Here is a 17,642-nt window from a genome sequence, read left to right on the forward strand (position 1 = left end):
TGTACAGTTTGACCCTGAATATAAGTAATGTTCAATAATTTACTAAGCCCACGAGGGTTTGGGAGTTGGTAAGACCAATTTTCGACAGATGGCACCACTGTCATTCCAATGCAGGTACAAATTTTCCGTTTTATGTATGTCATATTATTTCTTTAAAATGTGGGCGAAGCCGCGGGCACCACTAGTTTTGTTATATATATATTTTTTTGTAATAGTTTTACATCTTGCGCATGCGAACACATTGATACACGCTCTGTTTTAAACGTTTACGTAAAAGGAGTAATGCAAATAGAATATATTCGATTTCACTTTTTAAATTTTTAATATCAGCTTTTAATTAAATATTAATTTAAATTGGCCTTGTATTTATGATGCTCGAACAAAGTCAAAGTTGTATAGTTAATTATGTATGCAAATCTTTTAACTGAATTTTAAGCCCAACCGATTGAACTGAAATGTTTATATACAAGTTTGGTTTGGGTGACTATAAATGACATCATTATAAATCAAAAATATAGCGGACCGATTATTTTTATATACTCCCATGATATGAATATGAAAAATAAAATGACGTTACTATAAATTTAAGATGGCGGACGTTCTAAGATGACAGACAATTTTTTATCCTCGTCTATGATATCTCTATGTCTCTATGTCTCGTCTATGTCAAACGGTTTGTTTAGAAGATAACGAAAGGCTTGTTTTGAAAAAAAAAACATGTATATATTTTTTGTTGTGACAGAGTAATGACACAAATGCGGGATCTTGGCGTGATGGCTTTCTTCGGCCCAGACGGGACTTGCCAGACCGAGGCCAAGCTGGCAGCGGCCTGGAACCTACCACTCATATCACATGTAAGTATTTTCAACTATTTTCACTATAAAGCTGGCGATTGTCTCCGGTAAAGATCGATTTTTAAATTCGAGTTATTTGGCAATTCTGAGTCGTCAGGAGTAGCAACGCTTCATTAATTGAGTTAAGGGATCTCTATTTATTTATTATTTTTTTGCAATCCACCTGATGGTAAGTGGCAATGTTGCTATGAGGGAGCAATAGGGAGCGGTAATGACGCAGGGCTGCGTTCGATAATTACGGAGCATCTTCTCGTCAAAAATTCCTCAGTGCCTGAAGTCGAAACTATTTGAGCAATGTGTGTTGTCAGTGATGACCTACGGCGCCGAAACGTGGTCCTTTACTGTAGGCCTAGTTCGAAAGCTCAGAGTCGCTCAGCGTGCTATGGAGAGAGCTATGCTTGGTATTTCGCTACGAGACATGATTCGCAATGATGAAATCCGTAGACGAACTAAGCTTACCGACATAGCTCTCAAAATTAGCAGGCTGAAGTGGCAATGGGCCGGCCACATCGCTCGGAGGACCGATAACCGATGGGGAAGAAAGGTCCTCGAGTGGCGACCACGTGTAGGCAAACGGAGTTCAGGCCGCCCCCCGACCTGAAGAAGACGGCGGGAAACCGCTGGATTCAAAGGGCACGGGTCCGGTTGGAGTGGCGCACAATTAGGGGAGGCCTATGTACAGCAGTGGACCTCAAAAGGCTGATGGATGGATAGATGGAATGACGCAGGAGTCGAGCCACAAAGGGTACTACCACCTTCAAAATGTATTCAAAATTACTATAATGTTGTAAAATATTTTTGTTAAAACGAAACGCCTTGTGACGTATTTCGTGCATCAACATTTATGTAAAGCGAAGATGTAAAGTCAACGCCCTTAATTAATTATCAATTTGACGACATTGAAATTTGACACTTTCAAGTAGACATAATTTGTTAAAAAATCTTTGATGAGCAAATAGATAGAATGATTATTAATAACGGCCGATAGTTCATTGACTCGAACTACAAAGCATAAATTCAAGGTTGGCGAAATTAAATTTCGATGTTGACGCTTCTATCAACAAAATAAATACAATGTGAAGCGTTCTCGGGAGATTGAAAAAATAAGCCTCTTACAACTTTGTGTCTTTATACAGACTAAAAGTTACATCTATTCATGTTTATTATCTGTTAAATGTAAAATATATACTCGTGTTTTTTAAAAACTCGTACAAGATGTAAGGAGATAAACATTTCTTTTCATTTTTGATATATTGGGATCTGAACAATACCGTTTTTACTATAAGGACTCGAGGTCTGTGCTCAGGGTCTTCGACCTCACGGGGGCTCCGACCTGAGTGGGGTCTCGGAAGTCCCACTATAATCAAAATGCCTATATAGATACATATGATTAAGTATACTTGATTTTACTTTAAATAAAAATACAAATTTAAATTTATTGTTATGTTTATTTTAAGCGATTTTGCTTGTGATTAATTTTTTAGTTTGTAAGAACGACAGCATAGATATTTTTTCATTCAATAATAAAATTATTACTTCTTAATTGGGCCCCAAAATCTCATGTGCATAAGGGCCCCCGCCATTTATGAAGACGGCCATTTCCACTTTACCCTATCAAACTTATGAAGTGCTTTTCGATTTTTTTACGCTCTTAGAGCTCTTTTTCTTATTATGTCAAATGACGCGTATTTTCATTGGATAACTCGCTATCACAACCTGATCTCGGATACGCAAGCTACTGCGATATGATAGCTAATATATGCTGTTCTTCATATATCTTAACGATATTAGGTAGTATTAAGGATCGTTTTTAAGCTGAGCGTGTGTGATAAGACTCTGTGATAAGGTTCGTAATGTACATAACTTATTTAAGTGGGAATAGCAGGTCCATACGTATCGGCGTTGATACATTTTATTAGGTATATCTTACCCTGAATCTCGTTACAGGATCGTACGTATCGAAATCAAATTGTACGAGTATGTACGTACGAAATGTACGAAAGGTTCTGTAATAGATTCTAGCGTGATTCTATTTCTAGGTCTTACGAATCGGTGGAAGAGTGTGGCAACCATATTAGCCTCTTTGACTTGAGATAAAACATTGTTTTATATGACTTACCGATGTATACAGGCACTGATTACTTACCATCAGTCTGAGTGAACGCTCCTTTGCTCCTGGTAACTTTGCTTTACCATATCCTGCACTGGGGGCTTTCCAACTTAGGTCAATAATTATAAGGGTAACGCTTTGTGGTTCGCCTCCCGCGGCACCACCGCTACACCTATTTCTACCTAATAACAGCAGTGTTAGGCACTGCTGTGTTCCGTTTTGAAGGGTGTGGTAAGGGAGACAGACTTTTCCGAGGCGTTCAAGCTTAGTCTTCAGGGGTAGTGGCGCATCTGTGGCCGACCTCAGGTAGGAATATCTAATCCTATCTGGGGTTGATTAAAGATGTCCATGGGCGGCAGTAGCCACTTACCATCAGGTGGATTTCATGCTCGTCTGCTATTCCTATATTATAAAAAATATATATATATAGTCTCTGGATGATGAAACGTCTAACTTAAGTAACTATCATCTTAGAAATGTGCTGGAGCTCAGGGCGGCGAACACGGCGGTCTGGGCGCCACGTTCGCCCGCACGCTGCCGCCCGCCCACAAAGTGAGCAAGTCCGTGGTCGCTTTGCTGAAGGCCTTCAGCTGGACCAAGTTCGCAATTATTGCTGGAGATGAGGTCACGGCTGCTGGCCAGCAGATGGATGCGATTAAGGTGAGTTAAATGATGTCCTGGAATCCAGGTTAGAGTAAAATGTACTAAGTTTAAATTACTATGTTTAGGTAGTCATAGCCTTGTCGGCGGTCTGTTAGAACGCATTGCAGTCTCACTGCAGAACAGAAATTTCATCTCTTAGTGAGATCGGTTTAGGACATAGTTCTCCATGGTGGCCAAATGTGGATTGGTACACGTATCTTCGATACCTACGCATATCATTGTGAAGTTCTTTAAAGACTTTCAAGTAGGTACGTAGGTGAAAGAAAACGTTGTGATGGAATCTACACGCCTGACAGTTCTTATACCTCCCTCTATTTGAGAAGAGACCTTTGTCAAAAGACAATTATTCTCCATACAATAAGGACATAAATATAATGTAATAGTCCTTAAGAGAGAAATAAAATACAATTCTATACAGAAACAAGGTGTGAAAAAGGGCGTCGTTTATACACTACATGTCGTAAGTTATTTAACTTGATATGTTTCTCTTCACCCGGGATTTTAATGGCCTATTTTTTGTACCTTTCCGGCCGGGACAAATAGAAAAAGATATATTTACTTAATGTCAGTTAGCGACAGGTTGAGCCTTATAAAAAGCGTTGTCGAGGAAAGGTTTAACATATTGGTGTTTAAAAATAGCACAAGAATTTACTTTTTATTCTAAAAACATCTACTCTTTGTAATAGATTTAAGTAGGTATCCGTAAGATAGACGTTCAAGAATAAAGATACACTGTAGGTAGTTCAAAAGCTTGTCGTTTGATTGATCATATAAGTGGGTTGAAGCGAAAAAAAACTGAAGCCTCGACATAGATTAATTGTCACCCTTTGTCAAATGGCTACAGGATGAATAGTTGACAGAGGTACATTTTGATGTCCCTGTAGTTTCGGGACCAGAATAGGGCTATGGTATCCCCTGCCTGTCGTAAGAGGCGACTAAAAGGGGGCTTCCGGGGTTGGTTGGTTGAAGTGGGAGCTCGAACCACCCAGCCAGCGGCCCCGGGAAGGACGGCGGTATGTGTGGTCGCATACCGTCGTACGCACCAGATGGTGTGGCGAGCGCCAAGCTCACCTGGGCGGAGCCCGACGGGGCAACGCGCTAAGAGGGCTCCGGTTGCGTTCCTTTGGAGATCCCGGAGCCCTCTACGCAGCGCCGAGGACGGCCACCGGGGGGGTTTTAGTGCGGTAAGAATCCCACATAACCTTACGTCGCTCCCACGACACTGGGTACCTTTTGAAGATTTCCCCCTCGTAAACAAAAAAAAAATAAAAAAAATAGGTACATTTTGAGGTGATAGGCATCTTTGGCTGAAAGGATTTAAAGCTCTATCAGCCGTTGAATCTATCCAGGATATAAACATGTGGTTTAGCAATGAGCGCGCTTGGTTGCGTGTGGTGACCGTAGCAGGTAAGTAATTACTAGAGATGTTATATTAGGGTTATTTTTAGGTAATCCTATTATTGAAACTTCGTACATGTATGTAATTTGAATGACAATACCATAATTTGACATCTTGGAACTGTTTTGATGATGGAGCAGTACATTTTTTTCACCGTTTAACCGAGTTCACCGAGTCAAAGTTTAGGGATAAAATAGTAAAAAAATTAAAATCTAAAAATATCCCATTTTTTTTCATGGTTCTTTTACATCTTTTAATTAATTTACATTTCAATATGATAGACCAACTTTCTGATAGTATTTAACAGAAAAAATAAACACTGCATCACCAAATTTGTACACGCAGTTAACGAAAGAAGATGAAGAGGGCTGAATTTCTCCAAAAAAAAATAAAACAATTGATAATGCAAAAACGGTGACACTTTTATTAAGGTATTTTTTTTTCCCAGAGAGGTCAGACCCTCACCTATGTTCTCCCCAAGTTTGTCGTGGTACTTACGGGACACCCTGTATGTATATTCCGGGAAGGACTTGGTCATACGGTCGTATTTATTCGCGACCCTATGAAACAATCAACCCAAGTTTTAATCAAAAGACTACACAAAAACATATTCAAAGAATATATGAAACTAGTTTATGCCCGCGGCTTCGCCCGCGTTATAAAGAAAATAATATGACATAGTAACGTGGATAAAACTGAAAATTCGTACCTTCATTGGAATGACAGCGGCGCCATCTGGCGAAAATTGGTCGTACCAACTCTGAAACCTTCGTGGGCTCACGGACAACAACTTTGCTAAAGATCATCACTTGATCAAATGCATAGTTTACGATTCAATCCTTACTAATATCGATTAAATTTATGGATTTTTTGGTCAAAAAGATCGATTCTCCGATTAATCGATCTTAGATCGATTCCCTACTTCCCGTAGGATTTCCGGGATAAAAACCATCCTATGTCCTTTCTCGGGTCTCAGACTATCTTTGTGCAAAATTTCATTAAAATCGGTTCAGCGGTTTAGCCTTGAAGAAGAGACAACCAGCAGACAGACAGACAGGCAGATAGACAGAGTTACTTTCAGATTTATAATATTAGTAAGAAATTAGTAAAGAATAAGGAATAAGGAAGTAATAATTTATAAACAAGTGAAATAATTAAACTAAAAAAAATCGACAACCAGTGCAATGTAGGTACCTACTACACGTCTGAGAGATCTTTCAAAAAGTTCTTAAAATTGTGTCTTAACACAATTACGAGAACTTGTTTGCGCATTTTATACTCATGCGTATTTTTCGCGATGGACCTATCCTTAACACCTTTCACTCCGAGCGGAGATCCACGTCCAGCAGTGGGATAGTATTGGGTTAACTTCTACTATAGACCTATAGGCACAAATATGAACCTTTTATTGATTGGAACATGATTATAATGGTATGTGGTAATTATGGAAAAAGACAATTTTGGAGCAAAAAAGGACGAACTATTACTCGTATCATCATCATCAACCCATTACTGTCCCACTGCTGGGCACGGGTCTCCTCTCATAATGAGAAGGATTAGGCCATAGTCCACCGCGCTGGCCAAGTGCGTATTGGTAGACTTCACATACCTTTGAGATTTTTTTTTATAAATCTTTCAGGTATGCAGGTTTCCTTACGATGATTTCCTTCACCATTTAGCAAGTGATAATTAATTTCTAATACGCACATAACTTCGAAAAATTAGAGGTGCGTGCCTGGGATTTGGAACCTCGGACCCCTCGATCGAGAGGCCGAGTTTCTTAACCACTAGGCTATCAATGCCTAGTACTCGTATGAATACTCATAAACACTTATAATTACAAAAGGCTTTGAGCACTCTTATAACATTGTTTTATTGAGCCCGTTATCATACCTATTATATACCTACGACCTACCCTGAAATATAAGAAGTCGTAATATTATACGTTAAGTACGGATCTGTTACTGTTATTACTTTTTATATTATTCTGGGAAATCATATAAGACAAAGTGCTTTATCCTTTGTAGCCTACGGACAGAGGATAAATACTCGTTAATATGTTTCTACACAGTTAATGAATATCTTAATGACAAATAATGCACGCAACACATATATCTGATTTACTAAATAGCGCAAAATTTTTAAATTTAAATTATTTTTCGTGCTCAAGTATTTTTGTCTACCTCACATGTTCGCAAAAAAGAGAAACAAAACATAAAGCACCATTTTGTCAATTTAGACATTTAATTTTACGTTACTGACACTATAGTTCTGATACAATCCGCTAAGGGTGCTGATTGGAAATTGTATGGGCAAATACTTAAACAAGTACCAAAACAGTCATATTTGTCAAAACGTAAAAACTCATGGTAAGGGTACAGGTCCTCGTTATCATTCCATTTACGAGTGTAGGTATGAGATTTGGTATATTAGAAATATTTAGTCGCAAGATTTGACATACATACATACGAACTAAGGAACCAAGAAAAAAAGCTTTTAACAAGAAAAACATTTAAGATCAAACCCGAACTTATATACAATATACAAAATAACATCGTATTTTATTAGAAACGAGCCCTAACACGCGTTTCGCTACTACGCCTCACCGAACAGATTTCAATATTTACGGAGGCACCCAAATTAATTTAAGGGTAAAACATCAACTAAATAAACAAAGGAATTAAATAATTACGTTTGGTAGAGTTTGACAAGAGAGTCTAACGATTTACCGTTAGTTTGTTAGTTATGATTATTTGTCACAATTTGATCCTTACAAGTGACTTAATTGTTAGCTTAATATTAAATATAGGGTGTGCATTTTTTCAAAATGAACTCGCTTGATTCCCGGCTAGGAAAGTAGAATATAAAAAAAAATTAATAAAAAAATACAACCGACTTCTATGTCACTACAAAGTAAAAAATAATTGAAATAAATGTTGGTTTAGTACATATTTCTGAAGTCGGCGCTCAATATATTTCGTTGGATAACGATGTAAACAGCGTGTCTAATATGAGCGCCGACTTCAGAAATATGTACTAAACCAACATTTATTTCAATTATTTTTTACTTTGTAGTGACATAGAAGTCGGTTGTATTTTTTTGTTAAAAAATTTTTTTCACCCTTTTTAGTGATGACATACTAACATTTATATTAATACAATATAAAATTGTATAAACGTGATCACGAATGAAGGTAAGGTCTGAGTTTACATTGATTGGAACCGCCCGCTCGCTGGGCGCTGCCGCGCCCTGCTCGCTTAGTTTTATAGTATCTTATATGTTCCAACCTAACCTAACTAAATATTCAATGATGAACTGGCTTTGCAATTTCATTAGAACCTACACCAAATATCTTCAAACACAACTCGATTATTCCCATCGGTTGAGGAGTTACATATTTTGTCTCCAGAACCGTCTGATCCTCATCATATTTAAATGGGACCAACTTGTAGCAATTGAACTCACACGAAATTAAAGGAATAAAAATAGGTTCATAAATGGCGAAGTTATGGCTGTTATATTTACATGGGTGGAGGAGTTCCCCTCATTTTCTCCAGAACCCATCGATGGATCCTAGCCATATTTAAATGGGACCAATTTCCAGCTCGTCTCTATATAATAAAAAAAGAATTATTGAAATCGGTCCACTAACGGCGGAGTAATTCGTGTAAATAATATTTTCATAGAATCTTCTAAAGTATTACGCTCCAGTAACGGTCGATAGGGAAAATAGGTAGCTTAAACGCAGACATCTTTATTGTTGTGAGAATTATTTGAATATCGTATCTGGACGTTATTCACGCTGAAATGTCCTTCATGCGTTCGCAGAAATATTGTGGAATTGCTTTGATTATCTATTTACGTAAAATTGTTTAGAAGTTTGGTAAATAATATGATAAATACAGTTGTACATACCATCTAATACGTACGTACCTAAGTACTTGATAAGATTAACGTCGCGTATGAAAATTTAATAAATTTAAATCCAAGGGATTACACAAATAAACAATTTTTGAAGGTGGTAGAACCCTTTGTGGTTCGACTCCGACCTCTTTCTGCCTCATAATAGCAGTGTCAAACGCTGCAGTGTTCTAGTTTGAAGGATGTGGTAAGGGAGACATACTTTTCCGAAGCGTTACACCTTAGTCCACAGGGATAGCGGCGCATCTCTTGCCGACCTCAGGTAGGAATATCTAATATAATATAATATAATATAAGAATATGTCGTCCAAAACCCTTTCTTGTGGCATAGTGCCCAGAACACTGGAAGCGTTACCTCGCTGTATAGTGAGGCTAATTTTTTGTGCAAAATAGCTGCCAGCCTTCTGGTCACCCGAAGCGAGGATAAGTCTGTGGGACATATCTTTTTCAATTTTTTTCATATCAGCCGACCACGGACCCAACGTCTCAGTTGCAAGCGCCGCAAATTCATAATCATTTATAATTGAAGAATATTTGCGGCGCTTGAGAAACTGGGCGCGGTCGGCTGCAGCCCCAGCACTACTACAGGTGTCATGTATGTAGGATGGGGCTAGTGTGTCCACACATGTCCCACACCAGGGCACGACCTAATTTCCACGGCACCAGAGTTGCACCATCAGGTCTCTTGCCGTCGTCTCTGTACAAACCATTTGGCTCTAGTGAGGCTGGTACAGAGACGGTGACAAGAGCCCTACGGATTAAATCATTTAAGGTGCCGTGTCTATATAAACGGCCAGCGCTCCTGTAGCAGGACAGACCATGTCGGCCATACTTACCCACGCTTCGGCCACAAAGGCAACGATGAGGTTCACAAATCTTGGCACCAACCCGGAGATCCACTGAAATTCTCAGTGTCGAAGCATCCAGAATGGTGCCAAGATTTTGGGAGGGAAGTGCGTGTAACCAGTGGCCTGAGTCTTCTCCGGAAACAGCCAAAAGTCTTGCTCGCTCCGTATCGTCTACACATTGATCAAAGAGACAGGCAAACGTGGATGAAATGCCGGGCAAGTCCCAAACTTTTTGTTGCGAAGCATCATCCACGGGAATATTTTCCAAAGGAAATGCGGCCCTCCAAGTCTCCACGGCCTCACTCAAGCTCGCCACACGAACATCAGCTATGTCTATGTTTAAAATTTTGCTGATGAGGAATGACGAACTGTGCGTGGAAGCCAAGAAAGCCGGCAGGGCCACACTTGCTGTGGCCCTGCCGGCTTTCTCGCGGATCGTATTCCTAACCCTCCAAATTTAATTCGAAGGCAAGCCTGTCTCCAAGAGCAGTCATCAAAAATTTTAAATTTAATTTTTTTGTAATACACAGTTTCAAAGTATTATCTATGATATTTGTAACCAAAAGGAATTTCCAAATAGGACAACAACGGAGCAAGTAAAGAAATTTAGGTGTAAAAAGGCAAAGGCGAAGAATGTAGATAGCCAAGTGAGGTTTTATTTCAAAAAGACGACCAGATGTTTTTTTAAAAAGTTCTAATTTAGAATTTAATTTAATTTACTGCTGAAAATAATAAACTGAATGAAGTCAATTAAAAAGAGGAAAACAAGACCTACAATAATGAAATTAATGTAGTAAAACACAAATTAAATATTATAAGGTGCTACAGGTGGAAAAAAACGTACTTTTGGTAGTAATGTTGTTGTACATAGGCTCGAAAACTACTTCGTTTATAAAATAAATAATAGTTAAAAAAAACTAAAAATTACGCTTTTATAAAAAATTCGACCAAAAAATGAAAAATAAAGAATAGTTTAAAAAAACTAAAAAAATACACTACACTGCAGAGATTTTAAAACTGTTAGTAGTTTAATTAATTTTACAGCTCGAGTTAATAATATAAGTTGTGACTACGACGATGAGCTGAAATCATATATGCCTTTACATTTGGCAGCAAGAAATGGGAACAATGAAATAGTGGAAATCTTGTTAAAGGAAGGTGCAGATGTTGAAGTGCTGAATGAATAAGGATGATGAGATACCGCTTCATGATGCTATTAACAACGGACGCGTCGAAGTTGAGGTCAGGTCAGGTCAGGTCAGGTCAGTAGCATTACCATGAGTTGGCATAGAAACGCCACTATAGAAATGGTAAATAGAAAACTATTGTCATTTTGCTAGTGAATAACATAACTACTATCGTTACGGTATTTCTTGACAACGTCTGTCAAATTAATGACTCATGGGACCGAATTTGTATGGCAATAGATCATAATGACATTCGCTAGCGATTTGATTTCGATAGGTTTTTTACGTATCGAGTTACGTCACTACGGATTTTAGTTCTACGAGTAACCACCAGAGGCGCTGTACAATTTTTCATACATTTATTTTACGCAGTCGCTAGCGAGTAATACTTTTGTAAACTCATGGTAGTCCTACAGGTCAGGTCAGGTCAGGTCAGGTTAGGTTAGGTGATCGGCGCGCCTGGTAGATTCCTTTATTGGTCTTAACGCAGACCTTCCGGGTCTCAGGAAAACAAAAATGGCTGATCCTGATTATCCTAGTAAGGATAACGGGTCAGAATGTTTAAAATATTGAATTGTCATCGGTCCTTAATAAATATGCCAAATTTCAAGTTAATCCGACGTTTTGAAGGGGGTTAAAATCATGTTCAAAGATTCCGTTACATACTAACATACCAACATACCAACATACATACGTCTGAAGCTAATAAAAGCGTATTAAATACTTATTATATTATGTCGCTCTACGAAAGCCTCAAAAGAAAATTAATTAACATGACGACGCTAAGTACAAACTCAAAAGAAAATTAATTAACATGACGAAGCTAAAGACTTTTACAAATGATGTTTGTATTGTACAACATAGTTAATTTGAAATGAATATTTCCTTCAACGTCAAAATAAATTATAATTATTTACGCGACACTATACAGCCAAAGTACAGCGCTGTACGGAAAATCAAAAAAGTTTACTTTTATAATTGTATCTAAGGCGTTTACGTATAACCATTTTATATTATAAGTATATGTAATATCATTAAGATTTGAAGGTGGTAGAACCCTATGTGGTTCGACCCCAGCGGCACCACCACTACACCTATTTCTGCCTCACAACAGCAGTGTTAAACGCTGCTGTTTAACGGAGACATACTTTTCCAAGGCGTTCCTGTTTAGTCCTCAGGGGAAGTAGTGCAACTGTGGCCGACCTCAGGTAGGAATCTAATCCTATCTGGGGTTCATTACAGGTGCCCATCAGCGGCAGTAGCCACTTACCATCTGTTGGACTGCATGCTCGCCTGCTACTATCATAATAAGAAATAACTTTTTGTTCTATATTAGCATATACGGTTTTACATACCTACTTGCACACACATTGAGGAAATGATTGCGACACACAAAGACGAATACACAAACATAAAGACTCAAAACAATCTACGTTCATCATTTAGATTTCTGTCTAGCCAAGGATCGAATCCGAAACCCTATGTGTGCCAGACCATGATGACCGGACTTGATATGACGGCATATGATGACCGGTCACCGGTGATACACGTCACATCACTTTAACATTAACATCCAAGTGTGTCCTCAGGAGCTGGCTCAAAGCAACGACATGACCATCACGGCGGAACACCGGTTTGCGGACTACATCCCTCGCCATATCGCTGTCATGGAGAAGATTGTAGAACAAACGTACTATAAGACGAGGGGTGAGTTTATGTACTATTTAAAAATGTTGTAAAGCACATGATAAAGAGGGATATAAAGGCTATCTGTACCCTTACCAGGAGTTTTTACGTTTTGACAAATATGACTGTTTTGGTATTTGTTTACGTATTGGCCCATACTATTTCCAATTTCTGACACAATCCGCTAGGAGCGCTGATTGGAAATTATATGGGCAAATACGTTAACAAATACCAAAACAGTCATATTTGTCAAAACGTAAAATCTTCTGGTAAGGGTACTGGTAATGTTTCTGTATTATAACAGCAGTTGAAGAGTGTGGTAAGGAAGAGATAGTTACCCGAGACATTCTTATTTAGTTCTCAGGTGTAATAATGCCTCTATGGCTGAGCTTAGTTGTTGCACATTAATTCCACAAGCAACGATTTTATAATTTTTATATCATTGACCACAAGCTAATGTTTTTTTATAGTTTATCAAGGGATCGAAAGAGAATGTGCAATTTTTGTTTTTACTTTTGTATGTCCTTAAATATGCAAGATCAGAAGTAATATCACATACACTTATCGGGAAGTTTTTAGTTGTAATGAAATTAATTGAAATTTATTTATTGCAAGAATGTAGTACACAAAGATAGTTACAGCAAGAGAAGTTCGTACATTCTACCATTACAATGGTGTGCAATAATGTCAAATTGTAAAATTTAGAAAAACATAAAAATTAAAATTAAAAAAGTTAAGTCGTATTAAATTATTACATGTCATTTTTATATAGCGATATAGCGTAGGGATATAGCGTAGCGATGTAGCGTAGTGATATAGCGTAGCGATATGCGTAGCGATATGCGTAGCGATACGCATTCGCAATACTACTACACAGTAATCAACTCGATGTGGGAATAAAACTCCCACAAAGAAAAAAGTAATATAAAGTGAAAAGAAAAACATGTATTCATTTCGTATAAGTGAAAGATTTAACGTGCAGCAGTGTCTAACAGATAGGTGCCGTACATGCTCATAAGCTTCACAAATATAATATGAATATGATTACCATCCAAGGATTTAAATTCGTGTAGCGAACTAAATATGCCAGATCAAAATCTTTGAAATCTTTCAAAGTTCTAGAAGTTAGAAATTTGGCAGGGACGGTTCCTTAATAACCTTCAATTAAACTAAGAAAACCTAGAAGCATTTTCATTTTTTACACGACTCTTGACCAAATGTTTTGTAATCGAAAACTTGATCAAATAAACATTTGTGATTTTATAATTGAAAAGAAAATTGAAATACACTCCAAATGTACAGTCCTACTAAAAAGACCTTAATAATTATTAAAAATCAATAAATAAATAAAATTAAATAAACAAATTATTATTAAAAAAAATGATGAACTAGAGAATTATGATGTAAACAAAAAATCCGACTGTTTTTAATTATTGTTCCAAAATAAGTGCATCAGCTAACTGTCAGTGAAAGTTGCGTTAAAATCGGTCCAGTCAATTAAAAGATTAAGCGGTACAAACAGTTAGACAACAATTTTTGTAATTGTCTTTGTTATAAGTACCGTGGGTATATACTTTAATATACAAGCATATGCGAATATTTAGTAAAAATACAACAATTTGTAGCCATATCAAACCCTTATTTAAATTTTGTTTATTTGAATAAATGTCTCCCACAATTTAGACGAATCCAACAACAACGCATATGTATACTCGGTCAATCAGTATAGGCTACAGAGCGTGCCGAACAACAAGACATACATACTCCCCGGGCCAAAATATTTGCGAACCAATATAATTAAATGATAAAAAATCCATCACAAAAGTTGAGCTCTATGTAAATATGAAATAGTCCTAAGTAAACTATAGTGGATATAGTTCTCGTCCTTTCCCCGCATGTACCGATCGGTGCCCTTCAAAAAACTTTGATTTTCATGTTTTCAATCAGAAAAAGTCCTTCTACACACTATAGTCCGATTCATAATTAGGTGTCCAAAATGTAAACAAAGGTGTTGGCCTATCAAGAAAATACGTTTCAAATGGTAGTTTCTTATTCTTGACGATATTAAATGAATACAACGATAATAAAATAATAATATAAATAAATTAAGATCAATTCACATTTTCCAATATTTATATGAACTCAAATTCGTATCACACAGTAATAATAATAAAAACAAGATTTATGGTAGAAAATTAAAATGTGATAATGGTAACACAATCGGGATCCAAAACATTTTTTGTGCCGCCATTTTTAAGTTTCTCAGTTGATGTCATTGTTTTTTATGTGTTTTTTTATTCATTTTCGTGATCGTGGTCGAACTCGACTGTTTTCTCGTTTTCACAGCGCGTTTGTTAAATTGTGTGTAATTATTATGTTTTTTTTTTTTGTTGCGTTTGTGAAAGGTTTTGTTTCTGGTAATTTTTTTTAGGGTTTACAATACCCGTAATGGTATTTTGACAATGACATTTCTTTGTTTACATTTTGGACACCTAATTATGAATCAGACTATAGTTTTCTGCGCAACGCAAACGGTGTGCAGGAGCCCGTAGATAAGATTTTTATGACACTAAAGTAGGAAATTCACATGCCGTTACTTATGGCAATAATGCCACACATGGACGTCTGTAATCAACCCCATATAATTGAGTCGACCCGAGATGGCCACAAATATGTATGCCCCGCATAAGTAACTCCTTTACTATTATTTACCCATCTAAGTTAGTTCTAAACCAAGTAAAAATGTCTATTTCGATAGCAGATTACTAATATTTTATTAAAATTAATTTGTAAGTATAAATAGTTGATATTGTACGGATTCAATTAAGTTTCCTTTTTAAAGAAAGCAGTAGGCGGTACTTTACGACAATAATTCTTATTATTTATAGACAGAGCCTTGGGATTATAAGTAATTTTTCAACAAAAATAATCAAAAATGACATATAAAAGCCTGAATATACTTGTTTCTATGGTTCTCGTTTTGGTGTGTCTTATTTATTTAAACCCTCAACCTTTAATTCTTTATCAACCACTTTTACCCTCGGCTTCGTTCAGTCTAGGGTTTTTTTATATATGGGTGAAGAAAATTAGTAAGGAAAATTAGAACTCGACAAATGAATGATCAGTTTAGCAGGTCGTATTAGCGAATATATTGTTTTTTTATTGAGCTCCTCTTTTTGTCAGAGACTCCCGAGCATGAGCTCTTTGTGCTTTTAGGGTAGAGACTGAGTAAAAAACGCTACGTCAATGGCTGGTTCACCTTAATAAACTTAATCATTCTTTCACAGTATACGTCTTCCTTGGAGAACACATTGCCCTGGTGGACTTCGTGAATGTGCTGCTTCGTAACGGACTCCTCGCTAATGGCGAATATGCCGTCGTGGCCGTCGATGACGAGATCTACGACCCTGATAACGCTGCCATCACCCATGCTGGTATGTTCTTGAAGAAATAACTAGCAAAATGATTTGTCATACATTTGATTCAGAGACAATTTTGTCTGAATATCATAGAGGACAGCGTGGAAGTTTAAATAATATACGTAATAATTAAGATATAATTCTGTTAACAAGTTGAATCCTGATCCTCTGTCCGTTAGACTCGCATTGTGAGCGGTCCACCAAGCGGGTCGTCGAATAATTAATATACCATAGAAAGTTAGTCAAATTACCTTTAACTGGTCAAAATTCCGGTACAGTATAAATGCTTTCAAGATACATTTGCCATTCAAAGTAATTTGGGCAGTGGCTATGCGAGCCGTGACATTTCACGCCGATCCTAGGAATATTTACGAGTTTGCTCAAAGGTAAAACGGAAAATGCTGCTGTAATATGGGATATTTTGTCAGTTTCAAAGTGAAATATGTTTCGGGTGACATAGACGGTTTCCGTTTTTAAGTACTTCGAGCGGAGTTTTTCAGAGTTTTCGACACGTTTACTGTTTAACAAAGGAATGGAATGGATTTACGAATTGGTATACATATGTATAGTCAGCGTAAAACTGCTAGTTCGCTCTGAATATATAAATCTCGTCGCCATAGCAAATTGTGACTACAACTGCTCGCAACAACTTCACAGCGAAATGAGAAAATTTAGGTAGTCAAAAGTTACGGTTACTTAAATGTTTAATACTTTAACTTTTACTATCCGCGCCAGACAAGTGATTTAAAATTTGTCTTATTCGAGCTTTACTTAATTAAGGCACACACATACCTGTGATTTTTCGAATTTGTGTGCATATGAGACGTGCTTCTATAAATTCATTATCGTAGCCATAGAAAAGAAAAGCAAGTAGAAGTGGTAAGTACGAGCGAATGTATCGGAACCATTGTCCCCAAACTCACACTTGCGTTTTTCTTGTTACATATATGTAACGCTACTAAAGTAAATATCATTTTATTGGTCGTTTATAGTTAACTCGAAAAAATTCTAAAATATACAGAATGAATATGTAAAAACAACTTAGGCGCATATAATATTAAGGTTTATTTTGCTACAACATTTAAAAGCATTTACGTCATTTAGTATTTGAAAATGTAGTTCCGCTACTTGACCATAGATGGCAGTGATTGGGCTTAATGCAATTATAGCCGTAAGTACATTCACCTTACGTACCAAACTTGCGTAATATTTCTCCTACTGGAATAGTGCAGGCGAAAGAGTTTATTTACGATAAAATTATCGATACTTATCAATCTAATGTGAATAATAAATCTATGGGATAAGATTAAAATTAAACAAGGTTTAATTATTAAGAACTGTAATAAAAATAACATAGGTACTGTACAACAATGGTAGGTTACGTGTCAAGATCGTACGTTTCGTGAGTAGAAGTCGTAAAAATCAATACACAAATTTTGTTTTAAAAATATATTATAAAAAAAAATAGTTAGGTTAAAATGTTCAAGACTCTAAATACTACGTACTACGTAATTTACGTATTTTTGTACATAGATATATTTTGTAAATGAGATA

At 36.8% G+C, this 17,642-nt stretch overlaps 1 protein-coding gene across 1 annotated transcript in view; it reads left to right on the top strand.

The window, feature by feature from the left end:
- LOC140744543 (guanylate cyclase 32E-like) overlaps positions 1-17,642 on the top strand; it is a 90,585-nt gene that overhangs the window by 16,513 nt on the left and 56,430 nt on the right. Inside the window, exons 4-7 of the mRNA XM_073076173.1 lie at positions 743-854; positions 3,439-3,624; positions 12,573-12,690; positions 15,957-16,103. Coding sequence (XP_072932274.1) covers positions 743-854; positions 3,439-3,624; positions 12,573-12,690; positions 15,957-16,103 — 563 coding nt within the window. The remainder of the gene's footprint in view (positions 1-742; positions 855-3,438; positions 3,625-12,572; positions 12,691-15,956; positions 16,104-17,642) is intronic.

This window comes from Epargyreus clarus, unplaced genomic scaffold, assembly GCF_041222505.1.
Source record: "Epargyreus clarus isolate Ecla_fem2 unplaced genomic scaffold, WU_Ecla_fem_2.2 ptg000008l, whole genome shotgun sequence".
NCBI classification, from domain to species: Eukaryota; Metazoa; Arthropoda; class Insecta; order Lepidoptera; family Hesperiidae; genus Epargyreus; species Epargyreus clarus.